Source organism: Oreochromis niloticus, linkage group LG20 (assembly GCF_001858045.2).
Source record: "Oreochromis niloticus isolate F11D_XX linkage group LG20, O_niloticus_UMD_NMBU, whole genome shotgun sequence".
In the NCBI taxonomy this organism is placed as follows: domain Eukaryota; kingdom Metazoa; phylum Chordata; class Actinopteri; order Cichliformes; family Cichlidae; genus Oreochromis; species Oreochromis niloticus.
This window is the reverse complement of record NC_031984.2, coordinates 15,230,207-15,243,125: the sequence shown is the minus strand read 5'-3', so window position 1 is coordinate 15,243,125 and position 12,919 is coordinate 15,230,207. Positions and strand designations below refer to the sequence as shown.

The 12,919-nt window shown below is 39.0% G+C and overlaps 3 protein-coding genes across 9 annotated transcripts in view; 2 read left to right on the top strand and 1 right to left on the bottom strand.

The window, feature by feature from the left end:
- Positions 1-133: 133 nt before the first annotated feature.
- Positions 134-5,713, bottom strand: ssuh2rs1 (ssu-2 homolog, related sequence 1). 3 transcript variants are annotated; one of them, XM_019349725.1, is made up of 14 exons: positions 5,586-5,713; positions 5,435-5,477; positions 5,251-5,315; positions 4,628-4,729; positions 3,853-3,928; positions 3,540-3,669; positions 3,354-3,414; positions 3,003-3,124; positions 2,845-2,907; positions 2,673-2,755; positions 2,473-2,565; positions 2,241-2,346; positions 830-937; positions 572-712 (listed from the first exon to the last, which is right to left on the bottom strand). In XM_019349725.1, exons 2-14 carry the CDS (start codon positions 5,455-5,457, stop codon positions 572-574), a joined length of 1,173 nt encoding a protein of 390 aa, XP_019205270.1. In that variant the 5' UTR covers positions 5,458-5,477; positions 5,586-5,713. The 3 variants fall into 3 exon arrangements, with proteins under 3 accessions (XP_019205269.1, XP_019205270.1, XP_005448830.1); XM_019349724.1 differs by having other exon boundaries at positions 134-712; positions 5,435-5,713; XM_005448773.4 differs by lacking the exons at positions 5,251-5,315; positions 5,435-5,477; positions 5,586-5,713 and adding an exon at positions 4,990-5,149.
- Positions 5,714-5,989: 276 nt separating this feature from the next.
- rpl32 (ribosomal protein L32) lies at positions 5,990-9,245 on the top strand. Its single transcript, NM_001279655.1, is given in 4 exon segments — positions 5,990-6,012; positions 6,595-6,695; positions 6,804-6,985; positions 9,091-9,245. Coding segments are annotated over 3 exon segments (408 nt in total). The 5' UTR covers positions 5,990-6,012; positions 6,595-6,599; the 3' UTR covers positions 9,221-9,245.
- Positions 9,246-12,418: 3,173 nt separating this feature from the next.
- Positions 12,419-12,919, top strand: part of grip2a (glutamate receptor interacting protein 2a) — a 33,777-nt gene continuing 33,276 nt past the window's right edge. For 2 of the 5 annotated variants that reach the window (XM_025901765.1, XM_025901762.1), the window contains exon 1: positions 12,421-12,887. In XM_025901765.1, the coding sequence (XP_025757550.1) occupies positions 12,710-12,887 (178 nt within the window). In that variant the 5' untranslated portion in view covers positions 12,421-12,709. Of the gene's footprint in view, positions 12,888-12,919 lie in introns of all 5 variants that reach the window. The other 3 variants (XM_019349775.2, XM_025901761.1, XM_025901766.1) reach the window with 2 other exon arrangements.

Sequence of the window (12,919 nt, the reverse complement as noted above, 5' to 3'; positions counted from 1 at the left end):
AGAAATATTACCCAATCATAAAAATTAAAATAAAAAAAGAAAACCATGTTTCTGCAACCGGAAATGGATTAGATTAAAATACACGTTTCAAAATTAACAAAGACCTTGCTTTAAAAAAATAAAAATAAAAATAGACGGTATGAAAAACTGGATTTTATTGATAATGGAAAAAAATCACTACTGTCACATAGCAAAAAAGGGATTCACTTAACATAAACAGTCATATAACATATCATTAAAGTTTACACTGTGTCAGTATTGTTTTTCCCCACAGTGAATACATTAAAATTGCATGTAAAACAAAAACATTAACAATCGCTATTGCTTACCTTTGACATTACATGCAACATGCAAAATGAACAAGTCTTTTAAGTTCCACTAATATGTGAATTATACATTCAATGCCTCTTTTAACTGCTTCATTACATCAAACTTTGATGAAGTCATCTTTGCCCATATGTCACACAGCTCCCTTTTAAATCAACAAAATAGAATGATAAGCAGATAAATAGGACGTCCTTTTTAGTGGTTTATTAAAGGTAAAAGGATCTGATATGCCCAATTATTGTGTTTACATTACAGTACAGCAACAGGTGGCAGGGTAGTTGTCTGCATCAACTTTGAACTCGTTTCCATAAACAAAGTAAATGTGTGATTTTCCTTTCCAGGTGTACGTGACCTTGGTGATAGGGATCAGCTCTATGGTTTGACGCTGCAGACAGAGAAAGAAAATATGAGTAGGGTGAATGCTGCTAAATTATTCTTTAACTAACCAAGTCATTAGAAAATAAATTAAAAAAATTTTTTAATATAATATTAACATAAATACCTGCTGTAGAATGCGTGATGTCTGCATGTACTTTCCCTGGTGCTCACTGACAAAGCGCTGAGAAGCACTCACCACCGAAGTGTCAGGGAATCCCGAGAGTGGGTATACCTACAAAGGGTGTTCACAGTGAATTTACATTAAGCTCTGAGTTAATGTGACTGATTAAACTGCACTGACTTATTGACAAATAGCTCCAGCAGGATAAAAATTGTTTATTTTTTACATTATGAGAGATACAAAGATATACAGTTATAAGCTCTGATAAGTTGATATGAAAACTGCACAGTTAAAGCAGCAGATAAGAAACTAGTCCTACACAATGTTCTCACAGGATGTGTTCAGTGTCAATGTGATCCCCAATGCTTTCATAGATGTCACAGGCTGATACACAGTAAATGGTGTTAGATGCAACATGGTCTAAAATAATGATGTTATTTTAACATATTGCCTCCTCTTGCAACATTACTGACAATAATGTGATTAAAGTCAGTGATGTGATTCAGTCATGTGTCAGGACAGGACTAGAGTCATGTGAATGTTTTCACACGACTAAGTGAAACTAAGTACAGCTCATGATCAGTCTGTTGTAGAGCCACCTTTAGCAGCAATAACTTGAGGTAATGATTTTCTGCTATCAGTCTCTCACTTTGTTGCTTTATAATATTCCTTCAGTTTATTGAATTCTTTGTTTATGCACAGCTCTTTAAAGGTCCTGCCACAGCATTTCAGTCAGGTTGAGGTCTGGATATTGACTGGGCCACTGCAAAACTTTTCTTTTTCAGTCTTTCTGTTTTTGATTTGCTGCTGTGCTTGTGATCATTCTCCTGCAACTTGAGCCAATTTCCCCCAAGCTTTAGCTGTCAGATTTGTCACATGTGACTGTACTATACAGACGCATCAATGATAGAAAGGTGCCCGGGTCCTGTTGCTGTAAAAGAAGCCCAAATTATCAACGCACCACCACAGTGCTTAACAGTTGGTATGAGGTGTTAAAGCTGATATGTTGTGTTTGGTTTTCTCAAAAACTGTGTTGTGCATTACAGTCAAACATCTCCACTTTAGTCTCGTCTGCCCAAAGCACATCGTTCCAAAAGTTTTATGGTTTGCTCAGATGCAACTCTGCAAATCTTAGCCGTGATGGTGCTGCTATGTTCTTTTTAGAGAAAAGAGGCTTTCTCCTGGCATGTCTTCCAAACAAGCCATACATATTCTGTCTTTTTCAAATTCTTCTGCCACAAACTTTAAAATAAAACTAGCTAGCTCATTAACTGCAATATTAACAGAAAATTTTCTGGTTATTTTTTTTCCCTTCTTTAGTTACAAATATATAATGATCTATTTTAAATTATTTTCTTGCAGTGTACCAGGTATCATACCAAATATGGATAGTAATATCATCATAGATTTTTACCATGTACTGGGTGTCTCTGAAGAGCTCCTTGCCAGACACCTTGCTAAGGTTTTCCACCCGAAGCCCACTCAACTGTTCCACAACATAGGCATCAGAGTTGTTAGTCCTGCAAGCAAGAGGAAATTCAGTCTTCTATTATAGCAGCTATACATCGTATATGAATGAGATTCATCTTATTAAGAGACTATTGCGTTGGCTAAGCTAGCTAAGTAATTTTTTTATCAATATGCACCATTTCACAGTGAGCTTGATGTAGACCAGGAGCTGTTGTTTTCCTTTGCATACGTCACACTGCCTCGATCCTTGCCCATGACAGGAACTGCAACTGTAAAAGAACAACTATCAGTATGTTTTACAAAAAAGCAAAAACTGGATTCATTATACATAACTCTGTTTGACCCTAAAAATAAGAAATCTATGATTTATGCTTACTTTTCTCTTCCTCTGCCACTGCAGTGGGTGCACGTATCATTTCCGTGACGATAACGAGATCCATTACACACCCAGCAAACTTTCTGTCAGGAGAAAAAAAAAAAAAGGAAAGACTTTTAGGAATTTTATCAATACATCCTTTTATCTCCTGAGGCCCGTGCAAAATACTTACGTTACCAGCGCCGGCACAGTCTTTGCATGGTTTCCGGCCGATTCCCAAACAATTATGGCAGGGCTGTGAATGCAATGTTTATCGGGAGATAAAAATAAACAAAAAATTTTTAAAAATCAGTAAAAGTTGTTATTTTTAACACGTTTTACACATCTTACCTTCACAGATGATGTGTAGGGAACTTTAATAAATTGTTTGTCATCCAAAAAAAATTGGGGGGTTTTAGCTGGAATATCCCAAGGCCCTGGAGGTTGTTGGGCATAGGCATCCACCGTCTGACCTGGTACAAATAGAATGTATCCTAAATAGCTGGCTGACAGGTGAACAATGCTGAAAGAGCCACTGGGGAGCTAATGGAATTTTGCTCACTATAACATACCGATAAGCAGATCTATATCTTTGACTTTTGGACTGTTTGTCTGACATGAAATTCTAATGTTACTTTAGACTTAAGAGTAATTCTATTTTTTAACATAAAAAAAATGACACTTATTTAAACAGCATTGTACCTGTGTATGGCTCATGACTCCACTCTGTAGATCTGGATTCAGTGAAAGTTTCCAGGCGGTACTGAAAAACATAAATGTTTGTATTGGTTATTATTAATGATTATTCATGCTCTGTAATGTAAAAAACAAAAAAAAAGGACAGTTATTTTGTGGTAGGTTTTTCAAACACAGCCTATTTCATCTTACCCTATATGTATTGAATGCCTCCATGTTAGTGATCACACCATCCTTTACTGGTGCAGAACTGTAGCAGCATTTACTCTTTACAAACAGGAGTAAGGCATCCCGGGCTGTGTTTTCAGATATAGATGGAATGCTGCCAGAAATAAAGGAAGGTGTTACAGTATGTCACAATGTCTACCCTTTTAATAGGAAGTAGCAGTTGTCAGAGTGCTGAGGCTCTGAGATTTTTTTTCTTTTGCTTCCTAAAATCCCATCATTGAAAATGTTTTGCAATAGCATGAGCTAGGATGTTGAAATAAAGTGGTTTGAGTCTTACTTCCACTGGGGTTGATCCAGTGCAGGCTCAGGCTGCACTGCTGGGAATGTGGGCATGGGAGGAGGCAGAAATCCACCTTAAAAACAAAACGTTTTTAGATTCATACAATAAAAAAAAGACAACAAAAAGACAACCCTAACCCTAGACCTCAAAGTTTGGTCATTTGAGTTTTTCTCTGAGACTGGCACTACGATTAATGATGTCTGAAAAACCTGCTGATAATGTCCAGTTTTATTTAAATATTGATCTGGTATCTTTTATATTGATATTTTCTTATTCTTTCTAAAGATTTACCAAGATAAGAACAACTGTACAACACTGCAGATACCCCCAAGAAGTTACAATCTCAGTAATACACATGTGATTTTATTAACATCGCATATTTTCAATATACTCATAAAGTAGAGCTTCATATTTGAGAACCTTGTCAAAAAAAGGGTAAATAATGCAAATATTTGTAAAATCGGTTATTATTGATGCATGTTGCCTCATCATCATAATTGTTTTGTTGTACACTGTAATGTAAATGTAAATATTAATTTATGAGTGCTGCATTCATTGTCTTCTCCCCTTTCAGCCTTTTGTTTCTTGGAAAAGTGAAAAGCGTGTGTGTTTTTAAGTATAAATATGGTATAGCATACCATAACTATACGTTTGAAAATGTTCGTGTTTTTATTTTATTTTTTTATTTAGCAATTTTGTTTTATTGAACCATTTCAGCCTGCATATAGGGGATTAACAGTGGCGCAAACAAAGTATGTCCGGCATACCGTACCTCCTCCAGCGACTGTTCCTTCATATCCAGGCATGCTGTCAAACATGCTGGCCGGAGGAGCGCTGGGGCCCTGGGACTCAGCAGCGGGTGGGGCGAACATTGCTGAAACAAACCAGAATAACCAGTTCAACCATAGCCACAGACAGACTTTGAAATTGTATAAAATTTCTATCCTGTTCTGACATTTTCACGAACCATAGCCAGACCAAAAAGAAAACGGGAAAAGAAAACTGTAAAATAAATAAATAAAAAAAACTCCGCTGTGCATCACTCAGTCTACTCTGAAATCTCGGGGTATTTCTCAAATTACACGTACTGCTTCACAACGTCCTAAAAAGCTGTTAGGGTGCAGTGTGACTTACGCTGGCGCTCCATCATGGTCGTATGCATACTGAGATGTTTTTCCCGCACCAACTACTTCAGGCAGGGGTTGATCTCGCTTCCTCAAAACTTCCTTAGATCTCGCTAGGCATTCTTACGTTACACTACATACGACGCCTCCAGCTACCTACAGCTAACCTGTACGTCGTGATGACGTCACTCCCACAGCCGGAAGACATTACTTTAATCACAATGATCTGTATAAGGAGTAGGAAAATAACAATGAGGGTAAAAGATCTTACCAGGCGTCCCCGCAGCTGCTGGTATATAACCGGGATTATTGACTCCATAATCTCTGCCTGGCTGACTGCAAGTAACGAGAAACGAAAGTTAAGATAATTGGGGGGCAAAAAATTAATAAATACAATAAAATGCGATCTGGGTTAAAGTTTAAAGCAAAGAAATACAGAATAACGCGGCCATTACCTTATCAAAGGTTGTCGCTCCATTCCAAAGCGTTTCACGGCAGCTACGAGAGAAAAGTCACACCGTGCAAAGTCTTCTGATGCGATATAGAACCATGCACTGTCACTTCATCACAAGACATCAATCATGTGACATAAAACTGCTCATTCACCTTTTATTGCCCCACTCCTGCGTCACGTTCCCAGCTTTTTCACAGCTGCCAGCTCTGGTTGCAGCAGTCAAACTGGATTAAGAAAAAAGATTTCTGGTTTTCTCAAAACAGGAACTGCCGTGTTTATTGATAGTAAGGTACACACAAGTATGGGAGCGGTTACAAATGATGGTGTATGTTCAGCTAAAAGCCCCAGAGCACCACCGGAAGGTATCAAAACACTTTACGAATAATAACAGCGACCAGAGTCCAAATATGTAGCTAAAACAGTTTTGACAAAGTACGATCCGGTTGAGTCGTAAAAAGCTTGTTGCAGTTTTCTTTTTTTTTATAGACTACAGCACCCATAATCCTTTGCAATGCTCACGGAAGTCCTTTTTCTTTCCTTCCGCCATCCCCGAAGTCCCTTTTGGATTTACATCGGCGGGTGAGTTGGTACAATCTGAAACAATCCGCTAGATTTTGTCCATTATTCACCCATCCTGACATGGTTCATGAATCATTGACGTGTATTATATATGTACAGGCTAAGATTTACAGTTTTGTCTTGCGATATGTGCTTAAATTGAGCGAAGTGCTGGTGCTAAAGAGACTTACCGGCTGGCAGCGCCATCGACGTGAAATGGAGTTGTAGTCTTCAGCAAAGGCCTGCTGTACTAAATGTCTCATAGATATATAGTTGCTCATAAATCTAATACGTGACAGAAAACAAAAGTAGTTGTACGTAATTGAATTTATATTTAACCTCAAACTCATGTGAAATCCTTACAGTAGAGTAGCATGGCTTGGCTAGCTAGCTAAACATTGAGGCTACCGTAGGCGCTAGCTAACGATGGTCTGCACGTTTGCTTTGAGACTCACTTCTCGGTGTAGTTGTAGATGTTTTGAGACATAAAGGCTATGCTTGTCTTTTGTTTCAGCTAGTAATTGACAGAATATAGTGCAGCAACGGTGAGGTTTGGCATGTTGAGTTTGTGCTAAACTTGTCTTTTTATGTGTTTGTCCTCAGTCACCATGGCAGCCCTCAGGCCCCTCACTAAACCCAAGATTGTCAAAAAGAGAACCAAGAAGTTCATCCGCCATCAGTCTGACAGATATGTCAAGATCGCGGTAAGTGTGATGTCATAGATGCCCATCAGTTTTGGACTGTTTAACTGCAGGGACTAACTCATGTCAGTGAGTTATATTACCTACACCTTTATTCACATATCCCTACAGAAAAACTGGCGTAAGCCCAGAGGTATTGACAACAGGGTCCGCAGGAGGTTCAAGGGCCAGATGCTGATGCCCAACATCGGTTATGGTAGCAACAAGAAGACCAAGTTCATGCTGCCAACTGGTTTCAAGAAGTTCCTGGTGCACAATGTCAAGGAGCTCGAGGTCCTTTTGATGAGCAACAAGTAAGTTATGAATGCACATGCATGTAGATTACTGCTGCTGTAGATGTAGAGGACATGGTGCACCAAATGGCTTGTATTGGAATAGTGTCATACATAGGTTTTTTTTCCCCAATGTCTTCTAGTTAACTTCTTGTCTTGGAATATTACCCTGTGCAAATGTTTATTATAATTAAAAGTATGCAAACACTATATTAAATTAGACAGCTACAGGGAGACAGAGTAATTGTTTTTGTGTAGGTAAAGTATGTTGAAGGATTTTACGGAGTCTTCCTTGGTCAGGTAAAGCCTTTAAGACGGTGACTGTGCATATATGCATGATGAGATCATGTACAGTAAAGAAATTGGTTTAATATAGCAGAAATCTGTGTATTTTGGTGGTATTTGTCCATAAACACAAGGTGCTGTTTGAGTCAGCGAAACCCCAATAAGCACAACTTATCATGTTATAATGCTGCTGACTTTTCTCTGAGGTCTGTGTGCAAAAGCTGTTGAGCATTTCATATATTTAAAGTTTGCGGTTGCACTGACCGGTTCAACAGTGAGTGATGTTTGCATTCTCAGTCTTCTCGACATTTTTCTAGTGAAAGTTGATGCTGGTTTAGTATTACCTCCTAAAGAGGTTTTTTGCTTAAAATTTTTTTGGGCCTTCTACCTAAGAAAAATAACAGGGACTGTAATTTTTAAGCCCCAACTTCAGCCTTAGCCTATCTGGTCAGTCGCCACTCAAAGACTTTTAAGTGAGAAAAATGTTGTTTTTGCCTCCAGTATGTTGAAGTAGCTGCAGACTTATGTAACATGTCTCAAACCTCAGCAGATGAGACCAAACACTGGAAGGATTGAGCCACTATACGAGCCCCAATTTTTAATTTTTTAATTTTTATTTTTTTTTAGGATATTTAATTTTGTAACTGTAGGCCATGATCAGAAAGGACACCACTCATCCCCTGATAATATTTTTTAAAGGTGGTTTTAGTTCATGAGACTAATATAATAACTTAACAGTCTGATATCCACAAATATAGATGTCATTTAAAAAAAGGAAGATCTTGTATGAGGAAGTTGACTGTCAGTGTACCTCCACAAAAACTGAATTCACAACATCCTATTAATAGATGTCTTGTTGTCACAGTTATCTGGTCACTGTTTCCAAGTAGAGCAGAGGGTTCAGTGTTTAGAGGAAAGAAGTTTGTAACACTTAAACACCTACATTGAAATACTAGGTGGTCTCCCATGGTCAGACACAGCGGGAATTTCTCTTCTTCTTGTATGTGTACACAGTTTCTGGTTATCAAAAAGATTTTTAACCTATAATAAAGCCACTTAGCTTGTTTTCAGAGACTTGATCTTTTTTGAGAGTACTCAGTGTTTTGGCAGTTAGTTTGATTCAGAAGATATTATAATTGATCCCATACGACAGGTCGTGTTGAGAACTCTAATAGTGCTCAGACTGTTTGCTACAGGAGGACGTGGACCCCAGTTTCTTAGCTGTATTGGATAGACAAACTTTAGACATATAATCATTTTTTTCACTGTTGTAATCTCTTACAGATAAACTTCATGGTTTGTGGTTCAAGGGAGCGGTTTGATTCTTCTCATTCACTTCTTCTTTTTAGAAATAACTTATTTTTTGAACCAGGTGTAAGCATAAGTCCACAGAGATGATGGTCTAGTCGGTAAAGATTAAGCTGTGGTGTGTGGTCACACAAAGCAGGGCTAAACAAAACAAGTTTGCTACTTAATCTGAGAATATTTTCCCATTATGTCTGTATACATTCAGCTGACTTATAATTCTTGTTTTGCCATGATCAGGTAGTAAATATGTTGGAGGGTCAGATAATCAACTGCATAGTTTTCACGTAATTTGTGGCACAACTTTCAGAGGGTTGTCTTTCCCAGAACATGGACTGCATCCTGATGCTTGACATTTTGACATCTTGCTAATGTCCATAAAGTTGTGATTGAATTTGTGCTTATTTAAAGTGTGACAGACTAAACTCTTTATAATTATTTTATTTGGGATAAATACAAAAATTTCACACGTCAGTTGCTTATATTTCCTTGAAGACACCTTTTCACTAACCGAATGTGATTCTGTGCCTCTGTAGGACTCACTGTGCCGAGATTGCCCACAACGTCTCCTCCAAGAACAGGAAGCTGATTGTGGAGAGGGCAGCTCAGCTGGCAATTAAGGTTACGAACCCCAACGCCAGGCTCAGGAGTGAGGAGAACGAATAAACTGGTTATTCACAATAAAGACTTAAAAATGGCAAATGGCTTCTGGATCTTCTTTTTTTTTTTTCCCCACTTTTGAACTTAATTGCCTGTTTGTCAAAAGACTTGTGTGAGTGTATGAAACAGATTTAAACCTGGAATAATACTATAAAGATCAAAATTAGTACTAAGACTTTGGTCACACATTTGGTCAAATGTGCATTTCTAAAATAAAAATTAGTTTATTTCTTACATTCAAAGGAGTATCACTTGTGGTGGCACATGTAATTGTAAGGAAGAGCTATTTTATGTTTCACTGGAAATAAGAAATGCTTACCCAAGAGAGCTGGTTTTATTTTCCCTGGGCAACATATTTGTTTTTTGTTTTTTTTACCAAACCCTGTCAATGAATGGAACACAACAAAAGGGGCAAGATGCCTGAAGAGAAGCACTGACCTGCACTTTAAGCAGAGGACAGAACCTATGGACAAACACTCTTATTACAGTGTGAAATAGACTAAACCACAGTTACATGTGGTACCATGTTTGTTTTAAGACCACCTCCTCTTAAAGACATCCTGGATTCATAAACCATAAAAACAAGTATCTTTTTCACAGGGAAATTAGGTGGATTCTTGTGTTAAGATGGCCAAAGATTTAGGTGATGTGAATATATGTACAAGTAATCTTATGACCCCAAAGAGCAGACTTCAGCCAACCCTGAGTTCAGTAATTCAGGCCTTTTTCTTTTTTTTATGCTTAGCATGATGTAAATGAGAATGGATGCCCTTTACATGGTCAACTCTTGCTGTTCAACCTTCTGTTTGTTAGGGATAACCAATCAGAAGAAAGTTGGGTTGAAGGGAAAGAAGCCAATATGGATTTTTCAGACAGTGGATGAACTCAAGTCCAGTGTAACACAAATAAGGAGTACTTAAAAAGCATCTCTAATACAGATGTAAAAGTGAACCTAATGGTTTGGATTTTTTTTACAATTTTATTTATAACTTGAACAGAAGTCATTTCAGTGTAGTTTATATGGTACCCTAAACATTTTGTATTGCTATTTAGTTTTATTGTGAGGTGTACTCGTAGGCTTTTCTGGATTTCTGTTGCTATATTTACAGTGGCTTGCAAAAGTATTCGCCCCCCTTGAACATTCCCCCATTTTGTCACATTACAGCCACAAACATGAATCAATTTTATTGGAATTCCACGTGAAAGACCAATACAAAGTGGTGTACACGTGAGAAGTGGAACGAAAATCATACATGATTCCAAACATTTTTTACAAATAAATAACTGCAAAGTGGGGTGTGCGAAATTATTCAGCCCCTGATCTGATTGCAGTCAGTTGCCCGTAGACATTGCCTGATGAGTGCCAATGACTAAATAGAGTGCACCTGTGTGTAATCTAATGTCAGTACAAATACAGCTGCTCTGTGACGGCCTCAGAGGTTGTCTAAGAGAATATTGGGAGCAACAACACCATGAAGTCCAAAGAACACACCAGACAGGTCAGGGATAAAGTTATTGAGAAATTTAAAGCAGGCTTAGGCTACAAAAAGATTTCCCATGCCTTGAACATCCCACGGAGCACTGTTCAAGCGATCATTCAGAAATGGAAGGAGTATGGCACAACTGTAAACCTACCAAGACAAGGCCGTCCACCCAAACTCACAGGCCGAACAAGGAGAGCGCTGATCAGAAATGCAGCCAAGAGGCCCATGGAGACTCTGGATGAGCTGCAGAGATCTACAGCTCAGGTGGGGGAATCTGTCCATAGGACAACTATTAGTCGTGCACTGCACAAAGTTGGCCTTTATGGAAGAGTGGCAAGAAGAAAGCCATTGTTAACAGAAAACCATAAGAAGTCCCATTTGCAGTTTGCCACAAGCCATGTGGGGGACACAGCAAACATGTGGAAGAAGGTGCTCTGGTCAGATGAGACCAAAATGGAACTTTTTGGCCAAAATGCAAAACGCTATGTGTGACGGAAAACTAACACTGCACATCACTCTGAACACCCCGTCCCCACTGTCAAATATGGTGGTGGCAGCATCATGCTCTGGGGGTGCTTTTCAGCAGGGACAGGGAAGCTGGTCAGAATTGATGGGAAGATGGATGGAGCCAAATACAGGGCAATCTTGGAAGAAAACCTCTTGGAGTCTGCAAAAGACTTGAGACTGGGGCGGAGGTTCACCTTCCAGCAGGACAATGACCCTAAACATAAAGCCAGGGCAACAATGGAATGGTTTAAAACAAAACACATCCATGTGTTAGAATGGCCCAGTCAAAGTCCAGATCTAAATCCAATTGAGAATCTGTGGCAAGATCTGAAAACTGCTGTTCACAAACGCTGTCCATCTAATCTGACTGAGCTGGAGCTGTTTTGCAAAGAAGAATGGGCAAGGATTTCAGTCTCTAGATGTGCAAAGCTGGTAGAGACATACCCTAAAAGACTGGCAGCTGTAATTGCAGCAAAAGGTGGTTCTACAAAGTATTGACTCAGGGGGCTGAATAATTACGCACACCCCACTTTTCAGTTATTTATTTGTAAAAAATGTTTGGAATCATGTATAATTTTCGTTCCACTTCTCACGTGTACACCACTTTGTATTGGTCTTTCACGTGGAATTCCAATAAAATTGATTCATGTTTGTGGCTGTAATGTGACAAAATGTGGAAAAGTTCAAGCGGGCTGAATACTTTTGCAAGCTACTGTAAAGAAAGAAGCACACATAATCTGTGAAACCAGTTCATAACAAGCCTTTCTCTAAAGATTCATATGTGTTGCCTAATCCAAAATTAAGCTCGATGACATTATCTCTGACTAAAAGCTCTCTCAGCCATAAAGGACATTGTTCAAGCCTTCTGTATAGAAAGGAAGCCAACAGTTATCACCTGACTTGTATTGGCTGACTGATTTTGGATCAGTTAACTTGGCGCTTAGAGTCAGTTTGGCAACGTGGATGAACATGTTCAGACAAAGCCTCGGCTGACACACTCATGTAATTACTTAAGTTGTGTCAATAGAGCAACAACAATGTAATCAAAAGGCATTGCTTGAATTGGCCTGCTCAGATTGTGTACTGCTTTATGATGTTGAGAGCCGGTTCCCTGCAGAGAAAGTTTCCATTGCATTCTGGCAGACAAGCTGTGCCCCACAGCCCTGAGCCCTCTGCCATCTGTTCCCGTAAAACTGACATTGCCAGAGAAGCAAAAACACAACATTTATTTGGCCAGTCAGCTTGTGGCTGTTAGGATGTGGAAGTAAGTTACCAATGATGGTTGGAAAAAAAGAATCTTGGATCTGAAGCTTTCCTCATTTCGAAACCAGCACCTGTTTGTGGAGTGGCCTGGAAGACTCACCTGAGAGGACTGGATGTTCTCCAGAGAGAAAGAGAGGAGAACATGAGAACAGCAGGGCAGGCAGACACTGCGACGTCTGAGAGATGGTGAGAGTGTCAGGAAGAGGACAGAATCTATTTTTTCCCTTTCACTGCTCAGAAAATGAACATGTCAGCAAGGGTCGCGTTTGGAAAAGGGCGCCTCACTTCCAAACAGCTCTTCTTCGCCTTCCCTCAGACAGATTCCCTGAGGAAAGGCAGCCGGTCTGCAGGAGGAAAGAGAAGGATGTTCTCCTTTTCTCTCAGATGTCGACTGGGTGTCATCAGAGGAAGGACAAAAGGTAAAATCTGAGATTTAATACTTAACAAGACA